Raw genomic sequence first — 14,859 nt, 5'->3', positions numbered from 1 at the left:
GCTTTATCTGCTGCTCCGCTCACCTGTGCTGCCAGCGCAGGAGCCGAGGTGCTGCTGACGGTCCAGCGCAGGCAGGGAGATGCTCTCCGGGGCCAAGGGCACCGTCCCCACCACCGGGGACAAGATCCCCACAGCAACTGGGGACAGCCCTGAGCTTTGCTGTCCCTGGGACCGCAGGGGCCAGGGCTGGCTCCCGGCAGACAGCCATGGAGGTCAGGCAGAGCCCTCTCCCCGGGGCTTACAGGGCCGGTGGTCTCCTCTCACCCTCCCACACCAGCCATGCCCTCTCCTGGGTGCGAGGAGCAGAGGATGAGGGAGAGATTTCTGGGGCGAGGGCAGGGAAAAGGGAGCACTGTGCTCTGTGGTGCTGGGAAACTGGGGCACACGGGCCCTCAGAAACCCACCGAGACCAGCACGGCCATGCACTGGAGCGGGAGCAGCAGCACGTTAAGTGATGGCAGGAAAAAAGACCCCAGCCCGGCTGGGGGTACCAGGTAACCCAAAACACCCACCCCTGCTGCACAGCTGCCTGGCCCTCGGGGCTCTACAGAGCCCAGAGCTCACCCCACACCTGGCTGCTCTGCCTGCCCTGCCTGCACACATCCCAAAATCAGGCAGGGCCGCAGGCAGAGGCGCAGAGCGCTCTCCCTTTCTCCGTTTCATTTAGTTTCTCTGCTTGGGTTTGGCTGGTCAGGGCCAGCTCTCATCTCTGCCACTCTTGAACACACGCTGGTCTTAAAGGGAGTTTCTTTTATCCCATTTCCCTCCTGAGAGTAACAGTCCTGGTACCATCTATTCCTGCACCGCTTGCCGGAGGAGAGGGCAGGGTCCCGCTGCTGCCAGGATCCCACAAGTCCAGGGCATTTTTAAACATTTCTCTATACAAAGTATTTCTACAAGCGGCCGCCTGTCTGGCATCTCACTCTTCCAGGCAGTTACTGTACAAAGGAGGGAAGAGTTAGGTTGTTTTAGGCTTTTTTTTTTTTCCTTGCTGTGTTTTATTTCTTTGGAAATTAAAAGAAACGAAGGGGGTTATTTATTTCTTTTTAATTTATTTTGTCATATTTTTGTAAAACCTGCAGAAATGCAATAAAAATATATTTCAACAAGCCTGAGGTGTGGGCTAAATTATTGCCCGCAGCGGCTTGCATGGCACATCTGCTCAGGGGACAAGTCTCGGGTCTCCTGACCCTGGGAAAGGTGGAAGGGGACGTTAGGGATGCTGTCACCCTTCACAGTCCTCTAACACAGGGCAAAGCTCTGAGAAAGTGACACAAGGACAAGCCCCACCGGCACGGTTTGATGCAAAGTGCCCTCCGGCAGCCACGCCGCAGGTCTCGCACGTATTGTCAGGTAGAGGAAGAATGAAGAAAGTTATAATCCTCTAAATTCTGCAAATTTATTATACACAGTATCAAACATGGAATAGTTTAAAAATAAATGCAAAAAAAATCCAATGGCCATGACATTCGACTAACAGTGTATTTACAGTCACTCCACGAGGGCAGCCCTTCTGCCAACATGCAGCTTTCAGGAAAAACCACTTTCTCCCAGCCCCACAAGACAATATTTTTGCAAAAGAGGAAAATTCAAGTTGCAAAGACAGGTTGGAAGTAACACAGACTCAAAAGCTGGACGTTGCATTGCAAAAACCAGCCTGGTACTGCATGTGCTGAATGAACCAGAAGAGTTAAAAGCAGTTGTGAACGACAGAAAGCTCTGAGCTGCTCTCAGACACCCAGCTGTGATGTGCAACTGGCCAAGGACGGGGTGGTTTAACTAAAAATACCCAATAAAGCTTGTTAATGGCACACTGTGCGCTGATTAATAAGAAATGAATGCATTTGGAAATCAGCACAACTGTAGCACAGACAACGCAGTGACTCAGGTCTGACCATCCATTCAGATTTCGTGCTATTTCTTACAGTAAGTGATTAGTCATCCCATGTCCCTGCATCCCCGAGAGCCATCGTTAAGGAACAAACCAGACAGCTAGTCCTGCTCTCCACCAGCTTACTCCACTGCCTCGATGCTTCCCAGCCCCTCACCCCTTTTCACGCTCACACACATGCTGCTTCTATCAAAGCAGGGGAGAGGATTTGACCTGTTAAGACTGTCCAATATCGTGTCTCTCAAAAAAAATGAAAGCACTGTGTGTTTTTAACACCAACATCCCAGGGACTGCAGCACTGTGATTCACTGAAGAGCGAACAGGGACAAGTCGTCCTGGGGATGTTTATGGATGGAGCTGGTAGCAATGAGGCAAAGTGAAACACTACTGCTAGTTGCTAGCCAAATAAAGTTTGCTTCAGTCACAAAGGCAAGGAAATTAAAAACAGAGTTATAGCACAAAGAGCACAAATTACCGTCCTCGTTGTGCACAAGGCAGCTGTAAGGCAGCATCACTTTCCTACAGGGCTGGTGAGCCAAGGAGTGGGGCCGTCTCTCGCCTCCGAATGCTGCCGAGTAGTTGGTTGGGGAAGGAGCACCAGAGCAGGTGAAGACCTGTGGAAACCCTCGTCTGCAACTGCAGTGTGTGCAGCAGCAAACGCTGGCCCCCAGGTGTGCCCACTCACCCTATGCCACCCAACCGATTCAGCCAGCCACCTCCAATATGAAAAAAATCCTGATCTGAAAGAGGGTTAAGTTTTAACAGTGCTGCCCTTCGACCTCACCAACTGAATACTTACTTTCGGGTTTACATCAGCAAAACTTGGAACTCTACCACAAAGGTTAAAGCCACCCAGACTCCTCAAAAAACATTAAGACCACCAATAAGATGGTTTTTTTTTAAATTCCTAGAACAACCCAATTCTAAAATCACACACGTAGGGAGCCTTAGTTCTTCATATTTGGGGACACGCTAGGGAATTTTTGCCTTTAAAAACAGACTCTCAGTGTTAAAGAGAATTTGAAAGCTGGTATTTCACTCCCTTGTTTCAGTTACAAAGATGTATCTTCCCTGCAGGCCAGGTTCAGCCTTTTCAACACCTAAAAGATGTTTTTTTCCCAGTAGTTAAAAAAAGATGAGGTTCTAGAAGTCCTGCCTCCTCCCTGACATTAAACTCTCAAGATGACACACATCTTTTATATAAAACATAACTCAGCTGCCAGCGCACGCATTTCAGGACGAGCTCTGCAAGCCAATGCTGTGACAGTAAGTCATTTAGTGCAGGCTGGATGCAGCCATCAGACCCATAAGTAAGCTGTCAGCTGGCATAGCCAGTCCACCTGGATAGCCTGCTGACTCAGCATTTTTAGGTGATTACTAGCAGCAAACATCCCAGATCAGCTGTTAGATGAGATCCTGGGGCTGCACTCTCCGCTGTCAGGGCACAGACATTGTGAACCAGCAGCAGAGAAACCCAAAAGCGCAGTCAGCACGGCATGAAGGTCACTCTGTGCTTAACCAAAGCCATGATGCAATACCCCCTTCTGGGCACAGCAGCCAGCACATCCTCTGCACTGCTCCCAAAAATACCCTTTGCTGCTCCCAGGTAAATGCAACCCTCTCTTCTTTAAAGAGAAGGATTTCCCACTCTCTGTTACACATCAAAAAAATATAAGATAAAACATGACACAGAGATCAGCTGGAAACCCTCTGGTCACGGTCAGTGTGTCGCACAATTCCCCTGCTGCCAGGCTGACGTCATTAATCGAGGAAAACAAATTAGTTTTCCTATTATAGATATGCAGGTCTTTTTAAAAATTCTTAAAAACAAAAAATTAAGCTAGTGGTTTACAAACAAGCCAGAAAACATTAAGTGGTAACATAGCTGATAGCTGCAGTGTTAGAAAAGACTCCTGCTTAGTCTTTGCCCTTAAGACCAGTGACAAGGAGCTCACCAAAAAATAAGTTTTGAAGTTATACCTGTTATAACTACCTAGTACAGAGTGAAAATTTTAAGATTAATGTCCAGCATGTTCAAAATTTGCCTCATAGGAAACAGTCCAAACACTGACAACTGAATTGCTGCATAAGGCACGCACTGGAGAGGGAGGGAAACCCATTTTCCAGCCGATCCTACTCCAAAGCCAACTTCACAGCCTTCCCCACACAGAGATGTCGGTAAAACCCCAAACAACTGCACGCATGTGGAGTTCACTAACAGCTTGGCACATTTACCAGGATGACAGAAAACAGCAGTCGGGTTGAGCATGTCCTTTGAATTCATCACAACCCGACCTGGCAACCAGCTCCCAACAGTCACTGGGACATGCATCCCAGACACTCAAACCAGATCGCTGCTGGTGCTTCATGTCTTGCCAAGGCTAAGAAAACAAGTGTTTTGTTTTTTTTTTTTTTTTAAATCAGATCTAACACATCTAAATTACTCTAAAAGCCTGTCCTCTTACAGTGAAATGCATCTAAATGCATCTTGTTAGTGAAATACATCTAAAAACTTCTGCCCACCTTCAATACTCCTGTGGTAGAGTTTAGACCCACGACAGCCTCGGTCCAGGCTGAGCTGCAGCGTCAGGCAGATGGGGAGCTGAACGGCTCCCTTCCTCCCGGCTCCCTTCCTCCCCTCCCGGTCTCAATCCCCATCCTGCCACTCGCTGTTCTTGATAGCACAATGTGGTTTCAGGGCTTGTCAAAAACTTTTGCACATGCTTGCAGACTCCATAAGCCTTGCTAACAGTCTTCCACAGCTTGCCAGCTTCATACAAAAACAAACCTTCTAGCCACAGGTTCTGCTGCATTTTGCACTTGCCAGTGTTTATCAGTTGGAAAGAACCCCAGGAGGTTGCTTCCAGCCTCCTGCTCAAAGCACGGGCGACACCAAACGCAGAGCAGGTTGCTCAGGGCATCGTTCGTCAGGGTCTCGAAAAACTTCCACAGACGGAAACAGGAAACACCTTGAAAGCTGAACATGCCAACGTTACCTGACTGAACATACTCTGACATAATAAACTGACCCAGCACACTCCAGGAGTCAACCATCAATGCAAACAAACACAGACTTTGCTGCTCAGACACAGTTACCTGGCCCCTCAGCTGTGAATTCATAGAACATGTTAAAGTCCATTCTTTCTCTCAACATTTTTCCACCTCTTAACTCTTAATGTGAGGAGTTTTTTTAAACTATTTCTCCCCTAAAAAGTGATCATACAATATCAAGAATTAACCTAACCCAAACTTTAGTTTCCCTGCACATCAGTCACTAGTGTATTTTTATGTTAGAAAAAGGCAGTGCCCAACTTTTTAATATTCTAAACGTACCCAGCACACATCTAATTGCTCACATTGGGCACAAGCTCCAGCGCTGTTTAATACAGGACAGACGCCTGAGAACAGGACAGTCTGCTGGAAGGGGCTGCTCCTAGACGGACTCATCGTCCCTTGATATCAAGAAACATGTTTCTGCTGCTTCGAATTTTGAGAAAAGATGCGCTATTCAACTAAAAAACCAAAATTCTGATCTCTGACAAGTATCTTAAGTTTTCATTAAAAAACCCAAACCTTTAGTATACACTGGTAACAGAAACAATAAAAATACCGCTATGCAGACATATAGAAAAACCCCCTGAGGGCCACTAAATCTCAGTCACTTTGTAACAAGAGAGTTGGAAGGAAGTCAGAGGAGCTAGGTATTATACAAACAGTGCAGTCAGCAAAAACCCAGGGTTTGTTTTTTTAAACATTTTTTGTTGTTTTCAATGCACTAAGGCACCAGGAAGTCACAGTTAGGCAAGTAAGATCTTCCATGCAACATTCAAACCCAATACACTTACCATGTATTAAAGAGACGTGAATACAGGATCAAAGTGCAACAGCTCGAGGACAGCACTCTTGAGGCAGTAGCAGCATGGAAAGTGAGTTGGAGAAGGAAGAAGAAAGGGAGCTCTCGCTTCAGATTGGATGGGGTGTAGAAAAGACTCACTGTGGGTATCAGAAATCCATACTGCTTGTACACAGCCACCAATGCAAAAAAAAAAACAAAACCCAACCAGTTTGACACTTAGAAGTTACATCGCTTTGAAGACTTGTTTCTCCATCACTTCAGAACTACTTTAAAAGGCAACTGTCTTTTACCTCCTAAAAATATCTGAAATATTTCAAAGGCTCCCATAACCAACAAGATCATTTTTAAAAGACACAGAGGGAACAAAGACGGGGGTTTACAACAGGAAGGAACTGCCAACTCTCTTTAATAGTACATCACTCTGTCTAGCAGAGAAGTCAGCAAAGCTCAAACCTTGCCATATCACTCAAGAATTATACAGCATTTTACAACTTTAAAGCACTGTACAAACATTACTGCAAGGCTGCAGCTCTCAAGCTTTGCTAAACACACAAATTGGTCACACTTTACCACCAGCTGCACGTCCGTTTCCTCTTTTGGTATCTCACAGCTCTTCAAAGGATTCTTCAGTTTCAGCTTCAGATAATCCCTGCGAAGCTGGATGCTAACACCGCATCTTCAGTCAATGTCTTGCACTTTGCACAAAAGCACTTTTTGACAGCGTAACTCGGTGAGGAGTCCTCTTGCAATCGCCAGTAAATCACACAGAAACCCGAGTATATTTTATCTTCACCAACACAGTTGGCATTTTCAAAGACATTCCAGTAATTTGGAGGTTACTGCCATAGCAAAAGGTAACGTTTTTTGAGGCAGATACAAAGTTCTAAACTACTCAGTGTTAAATTCACTCACTGCATCAGAAACTTGGTGCCTAATGTACATTTAAAATTGCAACGTTAGCTGTGCCCTGCTCTTCCTAAGGTTCTGCCTTGCAACATGCTGTCCTCAGCATCAGTTTATCACCCTTCGCGTTCCCTTTGCCCCCAAACCTGCACACGTGGCATCCCCTGGTTGGACGGGGATGCTGTGGAGAAGGGGACAGCAGAAACCCTCAAAGCTCGCTGCCACTGCGGCCACTCAGAACAAGCCTTATCCAGGATCTCTAGAAAAACGTTCGTGCGATTTCTTGAATTGGTGTTTAGGATTTGTCAACGAGGAAAAAACACAGCTATAAATGCAACAATTTAAACTAACACAGTGTGAAGTCAGCTTCTTACGTTAAAGCAGACAAGACATCGTTACTAAGCTACACCTTTCCTGTCCCCTTCAGGTGACGATGCTCATTTCCTTTTAGTCTCTGAACCTCTGAATCCACCTAGACGACTTACAGGTCTCCATTTTGGCTCTTATTGAAGTCAGCGAAGGGTAACAGGCAACAGGCACTGAACTGTCACAGTCCAAAAGAGATTGGTCTTCATCAGAGACCATGGAAGCTCACATTTTGATCAACTCCAAGTCCTGAACTCCATTCCAGACATGCCGATATCGCAGGAAAATACAACGTACCATTATTCAGAGCTGGCAATTGAGACAGAGAACTAGATCTAGTTGCCGAGGTGCTCCCAGACTTAATCCAGCCACGCGCTGCCTGCAGGATGCCTACCCGACTCCATTCCATCAGCTGCTGCTTAAATACACTGTTGATCAAATACTCAGAATAGGATAAGAGTATCCTTTTATTCCAACGGAGAAGTTGCACATATCAGTCCGTTCAAGACCAAGAGACGGTTAGAATTTAAGAGCAACAAAAGCAACACACCTTTCACTTGAATTCTCCATGACCACTGGTGCATGAGATAATGTACGCTGCCAAATGACCGTGGCCCTTACAGAACAGACCAAAAGAATACAACTGATATATCAAGTTGACAACACGTTTGCTAAGATCAACATAACCCTAAATGACACCCATGATTTTTTTAGTGCAGTGCCAGTTTCAAGGTATTTGAGAAAAATAGTGAGGCCCCACACTTATGGCTGGACTGGGCACATCCAAAGAAGAGTTAACGACTTGTAATATGTCAACAGGTACATGAATCGGAGAGCCTATATCACTGACGGGTTCTGTAATAACCCACATCTCCTACCCAGGCTCCAATAGCTAGACCTGGTTGATTAGGTAACAGATTCAACAAAACCTGTGAAAGTGACAGTGTATATTTTTAGAAAGGAGGAACTAAGGTTATACTACACCATTTACTGAATTGTTCCACCACTGCTCCGTAAGTTTTACGGCATAAATAAAAAATGGAGAGAAAAAAAGAAATAAATATGTTGGCTCCTATAAAGTCAGAAGTGGTTTGGGCTGCGTAGTGGAGGGGTGAGAGATGGGGGCAAGGGGCAAACTTTACACACTTTGAGACAAAACAGGAAGCGCCTGCAAAGTAGTAGAGGAGAAAGCCAAGAGTTTAAGTGTCCTCATTCATATCCTGGCTGTCTGTCCGAGCGATTTTCCGTGGCGGCGCCGAATTCTCACCTTCTATTTCCACTTGCTCTTGATCTCTCTTCTTTGCTGCATTCTGTTTGGACAGAGAAAGCCACAGTGAAATTCTCGAAAGCCTTAGATTCTGGTGGGAGCTAGTGTCAGTAGAACAAGTTTTTATTTGTAAAAGTTTTCAGATGCAATGACCTAACTGACACACTGGAAGAAACACTCAAGAGGATTTTACCCAAAGCTGAAAGGTACTCCTTCTAGATTGTTCTTCAAATTTGAGGGTGGGACTAAAATACCATTGATCTCAGCACCTTTTATTTATAGATCTCAAATACTGCACAAACATGAGTAAGATCCTCTTTCCCTCTGCTCTGAGTCAGCCCCTGAACTTACCAAAATCTCCCAAAGCCTTCTGTCACAAATACTTTCTTTTCAGCTTCAAGGTTTCTTATCTTTTTACCTCTCTCCAGGTTATTCTCCAACCTCTGCTCTGCCCATGATTACACTCACTGCTTCGATGTCTCCACTCCTAAGTCATTGCCTTGCTCTGAGTACTCCCAACACAGGTATCCCAGCTTCCTAGTCTCAAACGCTAGCTAGAGCATACTAGTTTGTGTGTTCCTCATATGAGAACTCAGATTTTGTACCCAAGGTACTTACACAGCCTCATTAGTGCATTCACATTCTGCACAAGCTCATCTGTCTTCTCCTAACAGTCCTGGGAGGTAAGAGCAGCTTTAGCCTAGCTGTAAAGCAGATGCTGAGGCACAGGGAGACCAATTTGCCAAGGCCACAAAGGAAAACTGCAGTAAGTAGGAAACGTAACTGCAGACTCCCAAGTTTAGACTAAACATTGAGTTAATGTCCCTTACATTGAAAGGGAAGAAAAAGTTGTTTGTTTTTAGAAAGAAGCATTGTGCAGAGACAGAGCCTCCTTGCACTATCCTTTTGCTGAAGTGCAGTTCGCACTTTCTTTTAATTGATCTTCAATATTTTGACTGTGATTAACTTTCAGCTCAATTAGCCCAAGTCAGCAAATCAAGACAAAATAATATTAAGAAAACATGCCCATACCTTTTTGTCCCACTGCTGATGTAAATAACGCAAAAGTATATTTGTCTTTTCTGTTACTATGACTGCCAAAGAAAAGAGAGAGAAACATACTGAGGTCATTTTAAAGATGACTTTTAAAATGGTGCAGTGATCACCACATTACTTCACATACTAAGCATGGTCTTTTTTAATGAAAGGACAGTATGCAGGAACACTGATCACTTAATAAGGGTAGAGGAAAAAGCACAAAAAACAGTAACTGGACACATACTGCTCATCACAGTGGTGACAGTTCAACAATATCACCTTATCTGAAGTTTAAAATATGGGAGATTATATGTACACCAGATTTTTAATATTAGAACACAATAAAGTTATTAAAAAAACTCAAACTTTAGCAGGGCAGACTTACTTTGTTCAGATGGATATTCTCTCGTGGGAAGATATACCGATGGTCTTCTATTCTGTAGAAGAATTAGAACAGTTACAGAACAAAGACAGCAAAAAGGTGATTTTTAACCCAAGCACAGCTAAATCAGCCAAAAGGCTTTCAGGACATAAGACTACTATTAAAGAATGTATATACAAAGAAAGCACCACAGATGTGGTTTGGCTGTCATGAGGACACATTCCTCACCAAAGCAAGCAGGAAGTTTTCCTTGCCAATCTCAACTCACGAACTACCAGCTGTGATCATACATGTTTTTTAAGAAACAAAATACTCATTTCAAGTTTATTTCACTCTAGCATCCTTTGAGCCAAGCAAGACAACCTTCCCCCAAAGCACCAGGATGTGGCAATACTTACTGATGCTTTACATACAGAATCCGCATGGAATCTGCTGAAGTTGCTTTTGTTATAGACCGGTAATCCTTTCAAAAAATCTGCCTAAAAAGACACAGAATACAAAGAAGTAGGTGAGGAAAGAAAGAGTGATATTCCGTTTGTTGTTTGCTTTGTGCTGATTCTCAAAGGAGTTGCTCAGGTCATTAAAATAAACAACTGCAGGAACTGAAGGACGCTGCCAGGTCCCAGCTAGCGAGATGGCTGTTGGATACTGAAACCCCCCCAAAACTGTTTTTATGAAGTAAGCCAATCCCCAGGTTCTGCATTTGGCTTGTTATATCCCCAAAGTTCAGTAATTCAATTAGAAAGATGCTAATTAAGTATCGTTTAGCATATAGGTAATTAAAAAGAGGTATGTTTCCAATTGGGTGAGCTCTGACAGAAGGAAGATTTGCACCACACAAACACCACTGATGTAGCTGACCAGAATTCACAGTAATTTACCAGCACAAATCGCAACATCACATGAGAAATCTGCCACAGCTACGCTGATGTCTGAAGTCCTTGAATACAACACCATATCAAACTAGTTGCTCTTTTGCCTTCCCAGTTAACATTCTTTTTCAAAGACCAAGGCTGGTTCCACAGAGCAACAAAAGCCTACGCGGCCTCAAAAGCCCAATCCTTATCGCATGCTTATCTGCCTGGCCCAACTTTATTTTTCTTTTTGAAGGATCACATCCCTACACACATCAAGGCTACTGGTACCTCAAAAAAAATAATCCCAAGTTTTGCTGGAAGTGGTTAGATCACCACTCACAACAAAACTGTTGATCACACAGGCCAGCAGAGCTATTTGCTAAACAGCCACGGGAACCCTGCAGAGCCCTCTCAGTTTAATTAAGCCATAGCAGCATGAAACAGGAATTTCCTTCTCCAAAGTGAAAAAGGAGGGCAGGAGGAAAACACTATGGGGTCAGGAGAAAACCGAGCTTAAGAGTGTGTCGGAGCCGCTCTACTCACAGCAGAGACAAAGGAAGATGCCCGGCAATGTCTTTAAAGTAAAGAGAAGATGGGTAATAAATGCAAGATGTACCTGTGCAATAAGCAGAAGAGAGAGAGGCCCTGAGACATCCCTTCTAAATCATCAGACCAGACACCTGTATCGTAATGATACTTGCTTAAAGATTCAAAGTCTGTTATACTGAACACTAAAGGATTCTACTCCAGGACACACATCACCTTATAAATAAGCAATTTTAAAAGACAGTAAAGCAGCAGATGAGAAGTCATTTAATTTCAGCGTTAGAAGCAACACATAAATGGACACTATTGCTACAAAACTGCTAGGCTGGAAGACATTGTTTTCATTTAAATAGAAGCCATTATTTTTATTAACGCTGCAACTTTAATTCAAAACAAAGAGCTATAATTAGCCAAACCAGAAAATATTATTCATACTTTTGTTCTTAAAAAGAACTCTACTGACATTCTAGTTTCCACATTCGACCCTTCCTATATGCCTGGTTTTAGAAATAATATTGTTAAAATACTGGACTGGGGTTCAAAGAGCAAATTGCAAATTTCTCTTGCCCGTCTTAGCCTCCACAGGACCAACACTACTTCCCTGTGCCTTCACTGCCTTTGGTCGCAATTTCTCCAGGACAGAGTCCATCACTCACTCATCTGCATAACGTCTATATCACGGCTGAGCTCCGGAATTAAGGCAGGATCTTCTGGCTCTGCTATCACAGAAGCACTTGGTTTCGGACCACGTTGTGCTCTTCCCACGCCTGCCCCAATGGATTTCTCTGTTCATCTGTTCTCACCGACTTCCACAGTCGGCACCGATTAGCGAACTAATTATATTACTCTGTTTAGAAGGATTGAGGATCTTTAAAAATATCCCGTTACATTTCAAAGCATCTTGCCTTCTCATTGCATTAAATTTGCAGGCTTTTTATGACAAAATAACCTGCTCTGCTACACCAGCCTAATGCACAAAGAGACAGACATGTCCTTGATTTCTTTTATTGCAGCAAAAGCCTGACAACTGCTTGGTTTTATTACCACTTGCAAGAATGGAAAATAACTGGTCTTATTTAGGAGCACACAGCTTCAAGTACCTCTTCAATAAGCTACAGCTCACCCCAAGTTCCTCATGCTAGACTATTCCCTACTTTCCAGTCGGGGATTTGGTCTAGCAGAGCCCACGTTTCCCTGGAAAACGGCTGGACGAGCAGGATCACAGCTCTCACCAGGGATTCTGCAGTCTTTTGACGGACTTTTACAGCAGTGTGAGTTAAGTCCAGTAAGTTGCAAAAATACTGTTAAAATTATCAGTCAAGATACAATTTAAATGGTGAGCATGGTTCCCCCCCCGCCCTCCAATATAAATACCTGAAGCAGGATATATACCAGGTAAGTGCAGACTCACAAGCAGGAGGGCTACTACACTCAGACAACACCTGGAGACCTCAGCTCTAACAGCCACGAGCATCCCTGGCTCTTGGCCACCACCTTTCCTTCCTCAGGCCAGCAGTCGCTTGTGTGGACCAGCTCCAGCCCTGCCAGCAGTCCCCACTGCTCAGCCATAACTTAGCTAGAGCAGAACAGGGACACTAAAATGACTGAGCACAGACATTTCTCCAACCTAGGCTCCAGTCAGCCCGTTAAGCACTTATCACCAGTTCAACTGAGAAATCTGGCTGTCAGTGACACAGACCATCCCTCTGATAATGAAAATCCTGCCTGCCGCATACAGGCACATTTCAGCGCCTATCTGCTGACACGATCTCAGAGATCATTGAAAAGGCCCCCTGGGGGAATTGCCTGGAGTCATATTCCTGGATATTCAGAATCAGACAATACTCCAAGTGCAATGATCCTTATCTGCTCCAAGGGCACCAGATAAATAAGCCCCAGTAGGTCACTGCCATGTTTACACACCTATCGCACAAGGCACACCGAGTCATACCTCCCTCATAATGTCGCATGAAGAAACATTCCCCCTGCGTGCCTTCTGCCACTCTTTAACCAAAGAAAGCGCACCCTAGCCAAGCTAGTGAAGCTGATGAAGCGTCCTGCGTGGAAATGAAAAACCAACACCCAAACTGAGCAGATGCCTCATTTCCTTTGGGGAAAAGCAAACCCAAAAAACCAAAACAAGTGCGATTATGCAACCTCGGAAGACAACACTGGTTCCTTCTATGATTTGGGAAGTAGAGATAAGATGCATCTACTGTTCCTGTGTCAACAAGGGTGCTCAGCTTCCTAGGAAGACGACAGTCCCCATCTAAAAGCAGAAAGGTGAAAAAAACCATACACGCGTGCCCCATTCTCAGCTTTTGAAAGGAACTGCAGTAACAACGCTCAGAAAGACAAGGCCCAGCACACGGATGCTGAAAGCAGGGCTCTGTCCCAGCACGATGCATGCACACATGGACACGGGTTAGAGGAAAACGACTAGCACAGGCTTGGGAAGGGCTACCTAAGCTCTTGGCCACAGTACGCCTGTACACGGAGACCACAGGGACACCACTGCTTTTCCCATAGTTACTGAGCTTGTGGAGGGGCAGAAGGAAAATCCTCTTTTTTAAAAAATTATTACATCACTACAAAGGGAAGGAGGGAGACTGGAAGCCTCTTGGCTATGACAGCCACCACCGAACGCTCAGGCAGCAGACCAAGTGCCTGTTGCTGCTTAGGGGGCACAGAAAGGATTGAACAACCCCCCCAGCCCCCTTAGTGCACATCAGCCCTGGGGACAGGGGAGCACCCCACACCCCAGAGGTGCTCCAATTTCCCCCTTCTGCCCCCCAGCCTTGGGGGCGGAGGAAACACCCTGCACCCTGGTAATGCCCCAGCTGCTCTCAGCCCCCCATCCCTGAGGGTGGGGAAGACCCCACACCCTGGGGGACCCACACCCTCCAGCCACGGTGGGGAATAGCCCACACCCTGAAGTACCACAGCCACCCCTCAAATACTAGAAAGGGGGAACCCCCCCAAGCCTGAGGTGTCCCATCCCCCCTCACCCCCCCCCACCCCAAGAGAAGAGGTGCATCCCCAGCTTAGGGTGTCCCTACCCGCCTTATTCCCCCATCCCTGGGGGTGGGGAGCCCCGCCATCTTGGGGTGCTACAACCCTCCACCCCTTGGGGTGCGGGACACCCTCGGCTCGGGGCGTAGCAACCCCCCCCCCCCCGCACCCCTCTATCGCTAGGGACGCGCAACACCCCCCCCGCCCGGGGTGCCCCGGCCCCCCGTACCCCGCCCCAGAGGGTGGGACACCACCCACCTCGGGGTGCCCAGCCCCGGACCGGGGCTCCCTCAGCCCCGCTGCCCTCCCGCCTCCACCGAGGCCCCGGGAAGGAACACCGGAGGGTGAGGGCCTCGCAGGGCCTGAGGCGGCCGCGGCCCCCCCCCCGCACCTTCCCCGGCCTGGGTGGGGCAACGAAACGCGGCCGGCGGAGCTGCAGCGGCGGGGCCCCACGGGCCGCGCTCCCCTCACAGCACCAGGCCGGGGGTGCCGCCATTTCGGGCGGGGGGCGCGAGGCACCTACCATCTTCGCCGCCGCCAGTCGTGAGGAGCCGCCCCTCCCCCGCCGCTCGCCGCGCCTCAACCCACCCACTGCCTCCGCTGCCCGCCCCGCGCGTCTCTATTGGCCCACGCCTCGCCACCCTCGTCTCTTATTGGGCGCCGCGCCCGTCACTCAGCGCGGCGCTGAGGAGCGTAGGGTTAGGTTGAGGCAGGAAATGCCCGCTCGGAAGGCCGGGGGGG

The 14,859-nt window shown here is 46.7% G+C and overlaps 1 protein-coding gene across 1 annotated transcript; it reads right to left on the bottom strand.

Moving 5' to 3' along the window:
• Positions 1–1,385: 1,385 nt before the first annotated feature.
• Positions 1,386–14,742, bottom strand: DDA1 (DET1 and DDB1 associated 1). The gene is made up of 5 exons (XM_030032420.2): positions 14,642–14,742; positions 10,102–10,182; positions 9,707–9,758; positions 9,316–9,377; positions 1,386–8,326 (listed from the first exon to the last, which is right to left on the bottom strand). Exons 1-5 carry the CDS (start codon positions 14,642–14,644, stop codon positions 8,216–8,218), a joined length of 309 nt encoding a protein of 102 aa, XP_029888280.1. The 5' UTR covers positions 14,645–14,742; the 3' UTR covers positions 1,386–8,215.
• Positions 14,743–14,859: the final 117 nt, after the last annotated feature.

Source organism: Aquila chrysaetos, chromosome 12 (assembly GCF_900496995.4).
Source record: "Aquila chrysaetos chrysaetos chromosome 12, bAquChr1.4, whole genome shotgun sequence".
Lineage (NCBI taxonomy): Eukaryota > Metazoa > Chordata > Aves > Accipitriformes > Accipitridae > Aquila > Aquila chrysaetos.
Note: the sequence above shows the minus strand (reverse complement) of the source record. Positions and strands in the feature narration are given on the sequence as shown.